This window comes from Plectropomus leopardus, chromosome 12 (assembly GCF_008729295.1).
Source record: "Plectropomus leopardus isolate mb chromosome 12, YSFRI_Pleo_2.0, whole genome shotgun sequence".
In the NCBI taxonomy this organism is placed as follows: Eukaryota; Metazoa; Chordata; class Actinopteri; order Perciformes; family Serranidae; genus Plectropomus; species Plectropomus leopardus.
The window spans coordinates 13708472-13724615 of NC_056474.1; the positions used below are offsets into that span (position 1 = coordinate 13708472).

Below are 16144 nucleotides of genomic sequence, written 5' to 3' on the forward strand. Positions count from 1 at the left end.
TTTTTCTGTCTTTTCATGCACACAGATGTATGGGCGGTACACCCAGGAGCTGGGTGTGTATGCCAAGGAGGAAGCGGCCCGCCTACGGGATGGAGGAGTGCGGGATGGCGGAGGACTGCGGAGGAACACCAGTGTTCGCAGTCGTGCTGCAGATCTGCTGGAGTATGAGAAGGACCCCTGTGCAAAGTGCCACTGTAAGTGATGATAATGCAACAAGCCCTAAATCTTTTGCAGGGACAAAGTGTGCAGGTAGTTTAATGGTCATATCATGAAGGTCAGACCAAAGCAACGTTCAGTGCTCATAAACAAAGTGGATCTGAAGTGCGTGTGTGCGTGTGTGTGCGTGTGCGTGCGTGCGTGCGTGCGCGTGTGTGTGTGTGTGTGTGGCATGTGTGAAAGTTGTGTGAAAACACTGACGTCTTAAAGTACAGCAGAGCGGCTACCTGACACGAGGGAGCAGGGGAGGATGTGAACACGATTAAATGTGACTGATCTGAGCAATGACCTCCAGCCAACAAGAGCTGTCTCAATGTCAGACAAAGACAGCCCCCTCTGCTGGCTGCCAGTGGCCCACCATGCACACATTTGCGTGCGTGTGTTGAGAGATGTTAGCTTTCCTGTGTGTGTGTGTGTGTGTGTGTGTGTTTGTTTTTTTGTTTGTGTGAGCGTAACTCTGATCTGAACTGTCAGATTATTTTATGTCTAGTCTCCCCAGATGACTGCAGATAAGGGAGTGGCAGCAGAGAGAGCTCCTCTTCAGACTGATGTACTTCACAATAAAGGATTGATGGATCCTGACTGACTCTGTTCGGTGTGTGTGTGTGTGTGTGTGTGTGTGTGTTTATTTGTACTTTATTTAACCTTCATTTATGCAGGTTTGTAAAATTAAGAGGATTTTATTCTTTGTAAGTCAACGTAGCAGCAAAGCATTGCTTTAAGGGTCAATTCACCCAAATTGAAACATTAGAACTACTTTCTGCTGTAGAAGTGGTCCCTGTAAAAACTGTTCACACTGACATCTGGGGATAATCCACAGTAACAAGGACACTGTTCTTGAAAGACACTTATTTTCTCTGCACTGTGAGCTCCACAAATGACACTCTTCTCATCTGCATTGTATTGATGTGGTGGATGAGACTTAATTTTAATAAAACCCAAATTATCAGCCTGAAGAGATAGAAGAGAATGAGAAAATATGTTGGGTGTGTGATTTTGGTAAGAACTGAAAAGTGTTTTCAATTAGTCGATTAGTGGATAGACGCTAGTGATTTGTCTGTTATTATTTTAAAAAAGGCGTTTTTGTCTTTTTGTAGCAAAAAAGCCAAATTAAGCTTTTTGAATGTGAGAACTTTGTGGTTTTCTTCATCTTCTGTGATAGTACACTGAAGATCTTTGGGTTTAAACTGTAAAATCGCCTTAAAAGTAATTGAAAAGTGGCTCTTTATAACTCCAGAACTTGCTTGAGGATTATCACATTTTTAAGTTTTCTTCAGTATCAAAGTGAGCGAGTAATAGTTGTCTGTACATCCATTCATTCGTTGCAAAAAGAAACAGCTAATCCCATACTTTAAATTGCCAGTTAGCAAAATGAAAACAAAACAGACTCAAATGTAAGCCCAAAATCTAACTGTGAATCTCCAAATATGGGAAATGTAGTTAAAGCTGTCTCAATTCTGTTTTTTGGGATCCACAGTTTAAGACGTTAAAAACCTCTCTAATTGAGCAAATGATCAATCAATTTATTTGGCAATAAATGAATTAAATGATAATTAAAAAATGTTTAAATTATAAAATAAATATAAAATTTTAAACAAATATTTTATTATTTGTTTAAAAAAAAGTAAAAAAGCCCCTTTGTTTTCCTTCTTTTAAGGGACATAGTGAGTGTGTGTGTATATATATATATATATAGGCCTATAATGGATGGAAAGAAAGATGGATATAGCTCAGTAGAAGTGAGAAAAGGAAAGCACAGAGAACAGCAGTTTGTTTTCACACGTGTTTGCACAAGTGAGCCAACATGGCTGTTTTCTTGGCTCCATTTCTGCCTCTTTGCCCTTGTGACTAGTGATCTGATTAAAGCTTGATACATTGCACCATAGGTGAACGCTACACTATATCAGCCTTGCCTCGCTCACTCGCTGTAATAGACGCCATTTAAAACAATCACTCTCAGATCAGGAGCCAGCCTGAGTGATTTGTGTGCTCGCTGTCTGTGCGCCGTGTGCTCATAGATCAAGCTGTGTTTGTATTTTTAGACCTGTCTTTAGATAGACGCTCAGGCTGGACGTGTTCTGCTGTTGTCCCGTTAAATAATGTGTGAGGAGAGAACCTTCAGATTGGGTGAAAGTGGGAGTTTTAGTGTTTTCCGCCGCTCATGTATCTGTGTGGGAACATCATCTCTGTGGGTGATGGACTTACGAGTGTGTGTGTGCCTCGGTTGAGATCAGTAACTGGAGCCACAGCTTTTAAACAAGGCAGCCTACACATGCAGCCAAGGGCTCTGCTTGCGGTCGTGATGGCGAGCTAAAAACATGCACTGCCTCACTGCGCTTACATTGACTCATAGAGTGAATCTTTCTGGGGTGTTATAGCTGACGGTACTTAGATCTGCTCCCAGGATCAGCATCATGATATGTATTATGTCCCGTGTTATGCATTTAGTTTGAATAAACTCACTGTAGGTGAGAAATATCCCGTGTTTCTAGGTATTATTCCTGATTACAGCTTGTTGGCTTCAGGTGATGCAATGCAGAACTAGCAGAGGTGGAGAAAATGTCTGGCGTTGGGGGTGATTTTTATAACGGGATCAGGAGAAGACATCTGTGATCGCCGCTGAGCCTGCGGATGTGAGCGCGAGCCAAGTACGGAAGTATGTGCAGGTGCCAGTCGAGAAGTGTGTGAGAGACACAGGAACAAAGAAGGAGAAGCTGCAGCTTCGTTCACATGGGAATGTCCAATGAACTGTGAAATAAAAAATATAGATCCAGTGAAGAACATGGCAGTTTAATCTGAACAGATAGATTTATCTTGTATTGTTTCTCTGTGGTGTGAGTCGTCTGTGTAGTGGGTTTGCGTGTGTACGTTGTCTGTTGGCAGCTCACCATCCAGCAGGTGGCCTGGCTGCCGGGCAGCTCGTCCCGTCATGCACACACAGTTGCGCCCCACCTCCCTCGGGAGTCTCAGTATCCCCCCCGTGACCTGAATCCTGCAATAGAAAGTCTGTCGCAATGTCTGGCTTTTATTCTAGTTTATCGTTTATTATATCTGTTCAGGAGCAATGTCCTTCAAACAAGAAATGTTCGTGAACATAAAGCAGCACCTTTCTTTTTTTTAACTATAATTATAAACATTGTACAAGCAGCATAAAATTAGACTTTATTGTCCCTAAGGGGAGATTATTTTTCCAAGAACTGTACACGTACAGCAAATTCAGCAGCATACAATATCCACATGGGCGACATCATACAAACTGTAGAGTGACACACAGTAACAATATGGACAAACACAGTCGACACACAGACAGGGATGTACCCTCAGGCCTGTTCAGTGAGGCCTTTTATCAGACACACATCTGACAAATGTAAAGAAAAGTACAACTATGAGAGTTAAGTAAAGGATTAGGGGGATAACAATGTGTCTGAGTGATTTTTGTCACATGTTATATGTTTATTTGATTTTTAGAAACAATTTGGTGCCATTCATTTTAATTTTTAAAGCTTTTTTTAAACTTTTCTTGAGCAAAATGCTGAGATGCAGAAGTTTAAATTTGAAACTCATTTCAGCCTTAAAGGATAAGTTTCATCAGTATCAATATTATATTTTTTTGTGGCTGCAAAAATTAGGTTTTCCATTTGATTTTTGTGAACGTGATATCTCTGACCTGATTAGATTTTGAAGGTCAAAGGTCATTGTGATCTCGCATCCATCTCATTCTCATGAACGCGATATCTCGAGAATGTCTGGAGGGAGTTTCCTCAAAGTTGATACAAACATCAAATTGAGGTAAAAAAATGAACCGATTAGAATTTAGTAGTTGAAGGTCAAAGGTCAAGGTCATTGTGACCTCACAAAACTTTTTTTTTGCCATAAAATGTGAATTGTGAATTCATGTGCTAATTAGGAAAAATCTCTATATATCACAAGTCTCTAATGTGATATATTGATGAATAATGACATTTTATATCTGAAAGGTCAAAGGTCACCTTCACTGTGACATCATAATGTTCTGCAGAAACAACGTTTCTGGCCATTACTCATCATCATAGTTCAGGAACAGAACAAGAGACACTTGGTCAGATACTGAACTGGTGACCCTAACCTTGGGTGTCCACTTTGAATTAGCTGATTGTAAAGATCTTTGCTGCTGGATTAAAAATGTGTGTGAAGCATCTGTTTTTTACAGACATGAGTTCACCGGTGTGTGAAGACATACAACAGTGATGTGGTCTAGTTAATATTTTTGGAAGAATGATGTAATGAAGGACACAAATTAATAACCTCCAAGGTTAGGAAGACAATACTCATAGCGTCAAGTCATTGGTGTTTTTATTCTTTGTATGGACAGTAATACTGACTGATCACTGTCTTCTGTGTCTCTCTCTGTTTATTTATCTCTTTCCCCTCACCCTGTTTTACCGTCATCATCACATCTGTTGCTCTCGTTGTTTCTCCTAAAACCCGACAGTTTTCTATGTGCCAAATGTCACTATATAACTTCCAAGCAGGACAGTAAAAAAAAAAAACAATTTTTAAGAAATATAGATCTGGTAAATGTGTTAGTAGCACATTTTGTGCGTCTCTGGGGACGGGCACATCTATGAATGCTCTGGATGTTGAAGTGAATTCCAGGCTTTGGCAGTGTCCGCAGACAAGAGGGAAGAAATGAGTCCAGTGATGCTTCTTTTAGCTGACCCAGCTCGGAGTTATAGATTATAATGTAATGGCAGAATTTATAACCGTGACCCAGCTTTGTTTTGTCTGTATTCTTCATATTTGAGGCGGATGAAGATAAAGCGATGCCCTCACTCTCAGCATATTCACCACATAATAAGCTTCTTTAGTTTGTTATTATTTTGTCACTGCTCACTCTCGCCGGGTAAATAGATTATATCTGTCCGTCCACTGTACTCACTGTCTTTGTAATTCATCATTCATCTTTAGTTTTTCATTTGAAATTGGATCCTTTATTCACACAGCTTGAGAACAGTAGTTCATTTTTCTCCATTTCTTTATTTGTCAGAAGATTAATATTGATAAACCCCTGTTGACACTTGTGTTTCTACTAAATTAGACTAAAGTATTGTTTTTTCCTCAGGTATAGCCTCCCAAAATCTGTCACAATGATGTCACCAGAGTAGAACCGTAGACCGTAATTTGCTACATTTTGTCTTTAAATCTCTCAGTAGTTCAGAAACAAAATACATTTCTGACTGCATTTTACCACAAAAAAACTCTAATCTGGTTGTTGGTCTGTGAACTGAGTCCAAACTAAATGTAGCCCCAGGGTCCAATATGCAAAGGAAGGCAAGGCAAATTTATTTATATAGATTTCATACATAAAGGCAACCCAAAGTGCTTTACAGCTTACACAGGTGAGCACAAGAAACAACTGATAAAATCGATCTAAACAAGCAATCAAAGCACAGAGAATAGAAACAAAGGCAAACAGCCTAAAGCACATAGAGTAAAACAATAAAAAAAAAACAATAGAATAATCAAAATCACACAGAATGAAGAACAAGGAAACAAACAAATAAGAATTTATTTAATGCATTTAAGTACATAAAGCACTTTGAATTGCTTTTGTTGCTTTCCCTGGCCTGGATCCATCCATTCATCTCCTCTCCCGTCACGACATATTCGCTTCTTTCTTCTCACAGACACAGTTGGTTCTCTTCGGTCTCACACTAATAAAACTCTTTCTTCAGTCTCTTTTCACACCTTCAGGATTGATTTCAGAGATTTTACTTTTGCTTTTCCTCTTTGTCCTTCTGTCTCCGTTCCCTCAGTGTGTGCGTCTCGCTGCCAGAAGTTCCTGATCTCGCGGGTGGGGGAGGACTGGATCTTCCTCATTCTGCTGGGGCTGCTTATGGCTCTGGTCAGCTGGGTCATGGACTACGCCATCGCCTTCTGCCAAGAAGGTAGGAAAGAGACAGAGAGCCAGAAAGAGAGAGGGAAGAGCTAAGAAGACAGATGGATACATGGGCAATGAATGAAGGGATTTTCTTTGAAAGTATTAAATCCACAGGGAGCCAAGCTTTACAGCAAACAGCTAAAAGGCCTTGTCAGGTGTGAAGGTACATTTTAAAATATTAATACAAATTGACTGTCAATCTGCCGCAGAGTTATACATATCTGGAGATAGCTAACAAAGTGGCTTTCATTAATATTTAAAGGATCAATAAATATGATTTTTACTCGCACAAAGAATCCAATTCATCATCTTAACACTGACACTTGAATTAATTCTCCAGGCGTCCAAACTAATTTAACGACAAAGAAAATCCTGAGTTCAAAGACAAAACAGCACGCTCCTATACAGATAAGTAGTAGATTTAGTCCCTCTCTCTTGCATCAATAAAATATCTGTAAATAATGAAAATAACAACAGAGAATCATAGCTGTGTATTTTTTTTGAAGGTTGAATGTATATCCATGAGTATATGAGCAGGTATAACAGCTGACAGTTTACACTTGTACTCGAGGAAAATGTATTTTTTACACAGCTGCAGTTTTATTATATTTAGTTGGTAGAGATGACGTGGTTATTTTAGGAATATTCCCCTGATGGAGTCTAGACACTCTAGCAGTGGAGGTGGAGAGCGGCTGAAGGACGAGGATGGTGTGATGAGGAGCAGGACTGAGCATGGATGAGCTGCAGACTGGAGGTGAATGAGGAGGTCACGTCTGTTTGTCCTGCAAAGACAACTGACGGCAGCGGAGAAGAGATTGGTTGTAAAATTTGACAGCAGAGCTATGATTGGCTAAGGGAGATTGTGGCAAAATCTGGTTGGATTACTTTCGGGTCACATCTATGTCTGCCGATAGAGTGGGAGCCGGAGAGGAGCAGAGAAATTTGTGAATGAAATAAGCATAAAAAGAGTCTTGCTGACTGACCTTTCACTACGCTTCTTTTGGCAGCAACTGTTATTTTTTAAATTCTTATTCTTATTCTTATTTTTCATTTTAATATTTCTATTTATTATTTATTCATTGTACAAAAAACATTACAAGCTTATTAAAAACAATGTATTGTTACATATCAATTCATTTTAATAACAATTTGAAGTCCAAAAATAATCACACATAAAAAAAAATAACCCAAGGTTGTGTAGCAAAACTTTTTTTTTCATCTCTCCTACTCAATACATCATCTGACGACGCCTTAGATTTGTCTCATGACCCTTTGAAGAGGGGTTTTCTTTAGGTTGTGAACCACCAGCCTAAGCCAGAGGTGGAGCGAGGTGGAGCCTCTGAGGCTCCAGCCTCATATGTTTTCTCAAATCTTCTATTTACAAAAAAAAAACAAAACCTTCAACTTTGTATAATTCAGATAATAGTCAGGATAACCATTTTGTTTGACCTACTATGCTGCTTCCAATAAAAATGTAATATAATTTAGTAAATGTTCTTGATCGCCTAATAGTATTTAAGAGTAAATAAGAGTATTGAAGAACGTATTCATTGCTAGGATGTTTAAATTGCTTTTAGAGCAGCTTAATTGTTAAAACATAGATTCAATTGTTACAGATGTATCAGCTCAACATTCATTCTGTGAGATAAGATGTGCTTTATCGTCCCTGGGGGAAATTATGCTTGGGCAATAGTGCTACACCCAGCTGAAATCAGCATGAAGCAATTTATGTTGTTTTATGGTCTCAGACTAATGAATACAACTGGAAATCAATTACACACAAAACAGGATGTAAGCTCCACAGAGGCATCATGTTTTTTTCAAAATGATGTACAGATTTTTAGTTAATTTTATTTGTGTAGCACATTTCATACTTTATAGTAAAACATAGCAAATATTAAACTATGATTTAAAAAAAAACTTATGTTACTCCAAATAAATAAAATATTCTTCTCCTGGCATTCTTATCTCAAATAGCTTGTGAATAGCGTGTATACCTGCCAAAAATTGAGTGGCAGAAGCACGCCCCCGCTTTCCCACCCCTTGCAAAGTTTTGGAAAAATCACAGAATTTGTTTTGTGTTATAAAATCAATTGTTACGGTTATCTTCTGAGGATAACCTTTCATATTATGTAACTGGCATGCACAACCTGGAAAAAAAAGCAGACTCTCAAATGTGGATAAAATTTTAGGGTCTTAAATCAGGCTCAGGTCCCACAGTCAACAGTCACAGAAAAAAAAAGTCAAAAATGGTTACCAAAATAAAACAGAAAACACAGGGAGGAAAAACGAATGACTCAGGGAGCTTGACAGGTCCTAACAGTAACATTTTTTATCTAATGTCACATTTATTTTCTGTAGCAGCTGATGCAACAGGGCTCCAATATGCGCTGATGTGCAACATTTTTTTAACCATTTTGTACATTTCTTAACTTTCTCCCTGTGTTCTGTGTCTCCCTCCATGTATGCCAACAAGCTGGATTTATGTTTGAATTGAGTTTGAATCCAATGTATTCAAATAAGAGAAAAATAATGTGACAGTGTGATTTAACACGTTGGATGATGAAAGTTTTCATACCGTGCTATGCCCCATTACAACTATTTAACTGTGCTGCATTTTTGAGATGTGGGAACACTGCAAGCTGCTTTAGGTAAAGTAAAATTCATGAATGAGGCAGAGACGGGAGGTCAAAGGGCATCGAGGAGCAGAGGAATCGGATGAATAAATGCGGTTGATGAGAAACTGTTTTCTACTGCATTATACTGAGATGAAGTTGTGTGTGTGTGTGTGTGTGTGTGTGTGTGTGTGTGTGTGTGTGTGCAGCACAGAAGTGGATGTACGGTGGACTGGACAGTAACATGCTTCTGCAGTACATCGCCTGGGTCACCTACCCTGTAGTGCTCATCACTTTCTCAGCAGGATTCACACAGATACTGGCGCCTCAGGCTGTGGGTAAGACACACACACACGGTTATATGCATTTAAATAAGTCATGCATAAACATGTGTATTCGTATCTCTAAGTCTTGGACGTATTTCTGTATTTGGATAATGTTATTGGCTCTATGATGCAGCGTAAGTCTTCCAAGGACACACACTGTACTGTATGTGTCTTAGTGGTCACATCTGCAGGAGATCCGTACAGTAAACCTCTGATGAGATGTGCATACAGAAAACTATATGAATATCAATCAGCTCCCTCGCTCTTTTTTCTTCCCCTCATCCCTCTCTCTGTAATTGCTTTCTTTCAACTCATCTTTTCTCCCCACTTCATCATCCCACCTGACCTCTCTTTCGTGCCCCAGGTTCGGGTATTCCTGAGATGAAGACGATACTGAGGGGGGTGGTCCTGAAGGAGTACCTGACGTTCAAGACGTTTGTGGCCAAAGTCATCGGTCTGACCTGTGCTCTGGGAAGCGGGATGCCTCTGGGGAAGGAGGTTGAGGGTTTACTTTTTTCTTCACCTCTTCCCATTACTCTTCTCGGCTGCAGAAATTACACATGACAGATTGCTTGACAGTTTTTGAAGTTTCCTGTCGGGGAGGATATAATAATCTTGCTTCTTCTGGTCTCATTAAAGTCATGCCTGCGAAAATTAAAAAAGGGATTTACTGCTAATAATACTTGCATTCCCCATTTGGAGGGTTATAAATTTGAATCTGAGCAGGCTGTAATCGTGCGAGGTTTTTGAATATTGACCGTGAACCTGAATGCAGCATGCTCTGCTAAAATGTGCTTTCAGTCACATCCTGTCTACTAACATCCTTATCTCTCTCCATCCTCCCTTTCAGGGCCCCTTCGTTCACGTTGCCAGTCTGTGCGCTGCTCTCCTGAGCAAAGTCATGGCTACTCTATTCGGAGGGATTTACATGGTAAGGACAGTAACCATATTTAAGAAAGAAATGCAGATTTACAGGCTCACTGATGCATAAATGAGTTACTGAACCTTGAAGGACTTTTACAGATTTTATCTCTAACTGAAACATTTACCAACTAAATGTGCTCTCTTAGATATTAAAGTAAAAGAAATGTTTTTTTTTAAACAAGTATTTTTGTTTGACTTTTTACACTGCATGTAGTACAGCAAAAACAAAAACTGAAAACAAGTATGGTACAATACAGAACATTCATTGAAAGGTATCATCTTGATAAAAATGCTATGACAGAACATCACATTGAGTGATTTTAAGATCTAAAATAAATAATCAGGGTATGAAAATGCTACCTATACAATTATTGCTGGTCCAGAAGAAACAGCAAATGAAAATATATATAATTATGTTGTCATCAAAGCATTAAGACAAGTAGACTTCTGTAGCCTTCTCCCCTTCTAGTAATTTCATAAAACGCCTCCATATTTTAACTAAGGTGGAACATGTACCTTTAATTAAGTAAAAAAAAATCGTTAAATAAATAAATAGTCATTCTTAGCGTCCCGAGGCGACGTGACACTTTCTCTGTGTGTGTTGTAATCTAAGCTTCTCTGTTCTTTGTTGTGGTAGATTGTCCAGCCATGTGTCAACTAAGATTAATTTATTTCGCCTCTGCGCCAGCGATTGCCATGGCCAGAGGAATTAGGTGTTTGAAGGTCAAAAGTTAATGTCCGTGTGACCTTACAGAACATGTCTGTGGCCGTAACTCAAGAACAAATATGCTGATTATGACAAAATTTCTCACTAAGGAAGAATGGATGACATTATATATCCAACTTTACATCATAATGTACCCCAAAAACATTTTCTAGTCTTTAGTAAATGCCATAACTCAGGAACAGAAGGGGTGACATTTGGTCGCATACCGAATACCTGACACTGATCTTTGATGCCCACCTTTCTAAGATGTGTGAAGCATCCGCTATAAGAACAACTTGACTGGTGTGCGGAGGCATACAACTGTGAGGCAGAAATTCTAGTTTATACATATCAAAAGTTATTTCTGGATACCCTTCATACAGAGCAGGTATAGACCATTGTCTTTAATTTACAGAAACGCAGCTATTAACCTAATGACCAAGCACTCTGCGACAGAGACATGGAAAAACTTTCTTTTAAGAGGCAGAAACGTTGAATAGAACCATGGTCGCCCATCAAGAGCCACATGCATTTCCTACTGATTAGCTAATTCCTGCTGATAACACCGTCCCAACCCATGGTGGTTGAATGATGTCGTTGTGTAAGCATGGCGCCCTCCTTCAGGTGTACCCCCAGATAATACTGTTGACTCTGTCAGCACTGTTTGCATTGTTAGCACAGTTAACTAATAATCGGCAGCTTAGCCGCCTCCATGTTGAGAGCCGTGTGCACACAATCCCGGCTCGACCCTTAAATGATCGATATGCTTTTAACACTGATGATTTAAGTAGTTGAAAACATTTTTTTTCAGTCAGAATGATGACTTTGGAGTGGAAACATTTCAACATGACATCTCTTTTATGTAGAGCCAGTTACTGTGATTTTTAAAAACAGATTTAAAGTATTGCAGGATGGGTTCTTCCTTTAATCCTTTCACTTTTTGTAGCTAAATAGTCGCTTTGAAGAAATGAGGATGAGCAACATTTACCCACATGGGAGGATTTTTCTTGATCTTTGTGTCTTTCCCTTTGGTCTTCAATAGTTTGAAGCGGCAAGAAAAGCACACACACACACACACACACACACAGTCCTGGTTATTCTTTAAAAAGTCTTTGATGTTTCCTTGACTTTCTGCCAATCCTCAGGACATACTCTCACCTTCACTCATGTGAGGCCGCACCCTGGACTTCAGTGTGCTGTGCTCCTCCTTCATGTTCCAGCAGCACCAACATCACTCTCCATCAGTACGGAGCAAGATAGACTGCAGTGATGAGGAGGAAGAAAACCTCAAGTCAGCACAGTTAGAAAGCCTGAAATAGTCCAGGGGGTCGACTGTGCAGCCATTAAACGTAATCAGTCTGGGAAAATGTTAATTCAGTTCGCTGCTGAATCAAGACTGTGTTTGCTGAAGCTCATTCGCCGCTTGTTTGATTTTGTGTGGTTTGGATAATAAGTTGGACGTCCTCCAGGAGCAGAAATGAAAGGTAACCTCTAACACTCGCACCGATCGCTCTCACACATATTTCTGTCTTTCTTTTCCCACTTTCACTGCTAAAGGAAGAACCCTTTGAGGGGAGCAAGGTATGAAATGCACGAGCCAGATAGTTTCTTTATTGGCAATTTCATCAACATTAATAATCCATGCTGTCCATTTCAGAAGCTGAAATAGATTGATGCTTTTCCATTTGTCTGCGCTGTTTGATGCTGTTCAGTGAACCGTCGCAGCGAGGCATCGATCTGTGCCGTCTTTGCTTCTATACAAACATCTCATTCCCACGATTCCAACACTCAATCCTGGGTTTTCAATTATGGCCTCCCATTTCCCATCATCCGTTTGTGTAATCTCTTCGAATGTGAAAAGATACAGCGGCAGCTTCACAGTAAAACTGTTGCATTTGTGAACAGTTGGTGACTTTGATTTTTCACGAGAAATGCATTTGTTGTGTGTTTGTGGCACGCACGCGTACACCTGTTGGAATTTGAATGTGTGTGTGTGTATTTGCTTGAATGCATGGCTGTGTGTGTGTGTCTACCTGTGTGTATATCTGACTCTTGTCGGACAGAACGAGCTGAGGAACACGGAGATGCTGTCGGCTGCCTGTGCGGTGGGTGTGGGCTGCTGCTTCGCTGCCCCTATTGGAGGTAAGACAACATGGCTGCAGCCTCTGATTGAATGGTATCTAATTATGGTAGATAATTACAGCAGCTAATAAGATAAAGAGAATATGTGTCCCACTAGCAGGAGAGTGGTTGCCAATCTTGGTCAGTCCATACGTCTAACATGTTTTGATTCAGCGACTGTTCTCAAAGACGATGTTTCACATTGTTCTCAGGGGCTTTCCTTTAGAGTCACTGTCATGTCAAAATGTGCCCTCTGATCCAATTTTGTGTTTCAAATCAAAAACTACCGTCAGTACACAGTGTTGTGTTGTCCCAAACTGAACATGGCTTTCTTGCACTTAACAGAAATGACAATCACAACATTAGATATCTTCTTCTTGTGATTCTTGTTCTTCCTCTTTCTTGGATTTTTTTTCTTGTTCTTCTCATTCTGGTTCTCGCCCTTCTTTTCCTCCTCGTTTTTTTCATGTTCTCCTTCTTCTTTGTCTTATTTCTCTCCTTATTGTTTTTCTTCTTCCTGTTCTTCCTATTCTATTTGTTCCTCTCCTTGTCTTTCTTGTTTTTCTTCTTCTTTTTTTGTTCTCATTTTTTCTTCTTGCTCTTATTCTTGTTCTTCTTGTTCTTGGTCTTGTTCCTCTTGTTGTTGTTCTTAATAGAGTGCTTCAGTAATGAGTCCTAAAACCCCGTAATGAGTTAGCATTTTTGCTCTTTTGGTTCCCTCGTCCTGAGGTCATTGGGATTTCTGAATTAGTTTTTGGTTAGATGCCCGAAATAAGGTCTGTGGTTAACAGAGCTTGTTCTACAACAGAAAATACAGCAGTAAAAACCACAGGCTGTATAAATAATGGGCATAGCTACCATGATGTCACCCACTGTTAGGTGGACTACCATTTGAGTCTTGAGTTTGGCTTCTTGGCTGTCACTATCTTGGTTTTTTTGGAGGTGGAAGGGACATTGTTTGGATGAGAAGTTGGAGCTGTGGAAGAGCAAGGGGTGGATCTGAGCGTGTCTGAGTGCAGTGACACCTTGCTGACCTCCCCTACAGTTGTTAGTTAGCTGTAGAGACCAAACCAGGCTGTAAACATGCTTATTTCTGCTCTAAAGTTGGGCATTTTAACAAAGGGGTCTACTGGGATTTACTCTGTTTTGGATCCAGCCTCAAGTGGCCACTCAAACAACTGCAGTTTTTGGCACCAACGCATTGGCCTAATTTGTCAGCCTCGGAGGCAGCGTGTGAACACACTTATGCACTCAAAAAAGCAGGTATAAGTAAGCAACAACTGGAGTTGAGACACAGTTTCAGATCCCTGTATGTGTTATCCCGTTTTTTTAAAATGATGAATCCTAACGGATAAAAAAAACAAAAGTTGCACTCAGTAGCCATTCTGCAGCTTTCAAATTGTATCATATGATCTACATCTGCATGTTAAGTACAAAACCTTAATTTAACCAAATACAGATTAAATTTCTTTTGCAAGAGTGACCTGAGAGGGCAGCACAAACATCACAATACAAGTAGACCAATATAACTGTCTGTTACACACTACAAATGAGTGAATAAAAAATGTGCGTAATATGCAATACAAAAGGAAAAGATTGAGATGCAAACTTGTCATGGAAATGTGGATGTTCAAATTTCTATTTTGGCCATTTTCTATATTGGCTGTTTGAACCATTTTATTGAATTTTATTGAATTTTATTTTATTTTATTGAAGTGTCTGTTTATGTTTGTTTGTACATTGCAGGGGTGCTGTTCAGTATTGAGGTCACTTCAACATTTTTTGCGGTGAGGAACTACTGGAGGGGCTTCTTTGCTGCCACCTTCAGTGCCTTCATATTCAGAGTGCTGGCAGTGTGGAACCAGGAGGAAGGTAAGGGACAAACAATTTGTTTATGACCTTATTGCTCATTTTTAATAACTGTTTTTTGTATTTGTGTATCTGTTTGTCTTTGTGGTTTTGCTCTGGTGTGCGTTTTTTCCCTAGCTGTCTGTATTGAAAATAAACAATGTCTCAAAATGATCTCCTGAAAAAAGTTAGGGAATGTCATTTGAGTTATATTATGCTTTACATTACTAATCACTTTAATGGGGCAATGGTCAATATTACAGGGTTCCCGTGGATCTTTAAAAAGTCTTAAAAGGCACTGAGTCCATCAGTCTCAAATTCAAGCCTGAATTGGCATTAAAATGTCTTAAATCAATCTTTTAATTGTCCTAAAAATGCGTATACATTGGAGGTGGGATTTTTATTAACCTTTTTTTCTGATATTGTATTCAAAAAGCTCAAAATATTAGGTAACTTAAAAATAATAATTTACTGAATACCTCTTGCATTAGCATCTGTAACAAATGGACATATTGCTGTGCAGTGTACACAGAGTGACAACAATCCCTTTTCTCCCCAGAGACCATCACTGCTCTCTTTAAGACCCGTTTCCGTCTTGACTTCCCGTTTGACCTTCAGGAGCTCCCAGCGTTCGCCATCCTCGGGTGAGTGTGTTTCTCTGTACTGACGCCACATTAAACCCCTGATCCCAGAGCAGTTTGGCACCTAAGAGATCAGAGTCTCTATGTAATCTTGTCCTGGTCACATTCCTACTGAGAGTCTGAAGGTTGATTTGTATCCGAAGAATCGGGCATGAAATTAACTTTTTACTCTTTTCATTGAAAATAGAAGCTGTATCGACATGGTCACATTACAAATTTGATTTGTTTGATGCCAGATTGTTTTAATGGTGAAAAATGAAAACAGAAGTTGGTTTCTTGTCAAAGAACCCAAGAGAAGTGACCTAACCAGGCGCAGTTAAATTGTTTTTTAGCAGCAGTGAGATTGCTTTGTTTTGTCCTGAGATGTTCTACCAAACCGGTGTGTCTTTGTGTGTCCGTAGGATTGCCTGTGGTTTTGGTGGTGCTCTGTTTGTGTACCTGAACCGCCTGATTGTGGAGTGCATGAGGAAACAGAAGATGATCAACAAGTTCTTGCTGAGGAAGTGAGTATCTGATTTCTGATGTTACACAGCTTAAACACTTTTGTTGATCAAACTGAAGGAAACATTGCATCAGCACACTCAATTCAGTATAAAAATCCTATTTAATTAGCGAGCTTTCAGCCAGACCAACTTTCGGGGATCAACATTTTGAGGAAGGCCTTTATTCACTTATTTGAGGAGAGTAAAATAAGAGGATGGATATCACTTTCTGTCTGTACATTAAGTGGGAGGCCACTTCCAACAGAGTGTTAGCTTAGCTTAGCATAAAGATGAGAAATAGGGGGAGACCGCTAGCTTGGCTCAACTTGTCATTGTTACACTTTG

The 16144-nt window shown here is 39.6% G+C and overlaps 1 protein-coding gene across 1 annotated transcript in view; it reads left to right on the top strand.

The window, feature by feature from the left end:
- clcn2a (chloride channel, voltage-sensitive 2a) overlaps window positions 1–16144 on the top strand; it is a 45184-nt gene that overhangs the window by 16341 nt on the left and 12699 nt on the right. The window contains exons 2-11 of the mRNA XM_042496982.1: window positions 26–194; window positions 6012–6143; window positions 8961–9089; window positions 9442–9575; window positions 9928–10008; window positions 12265–12288; window positions 12771–12849; window positions 14575–14700; window positions 15236–15320; window positions 15719–15820. Of these exons, the coding sequence (XP_042352916.1) occupies window positions 26–194; window positions 6012–6143; window positions 8961–9089; window positions 9442–9575; window positions 9928–10008; window positions 12265–12288; window positions 12771–12849; window positions 14575–14700; window positions 15236–15320; window positions 15719–15820 (1061 nt within the window). The remainder of the gene's footprint in view (window positions 1–25; window positions 195–6011; window positions 6144–8960; window positions 9090–9441; window positions 9576–9927; window positions 10009–12264; window positions 12289–12770; window positions 12850–14574; window positions 14701–15235; window positions 15321–15718; window positions 15821–16144) is intronic.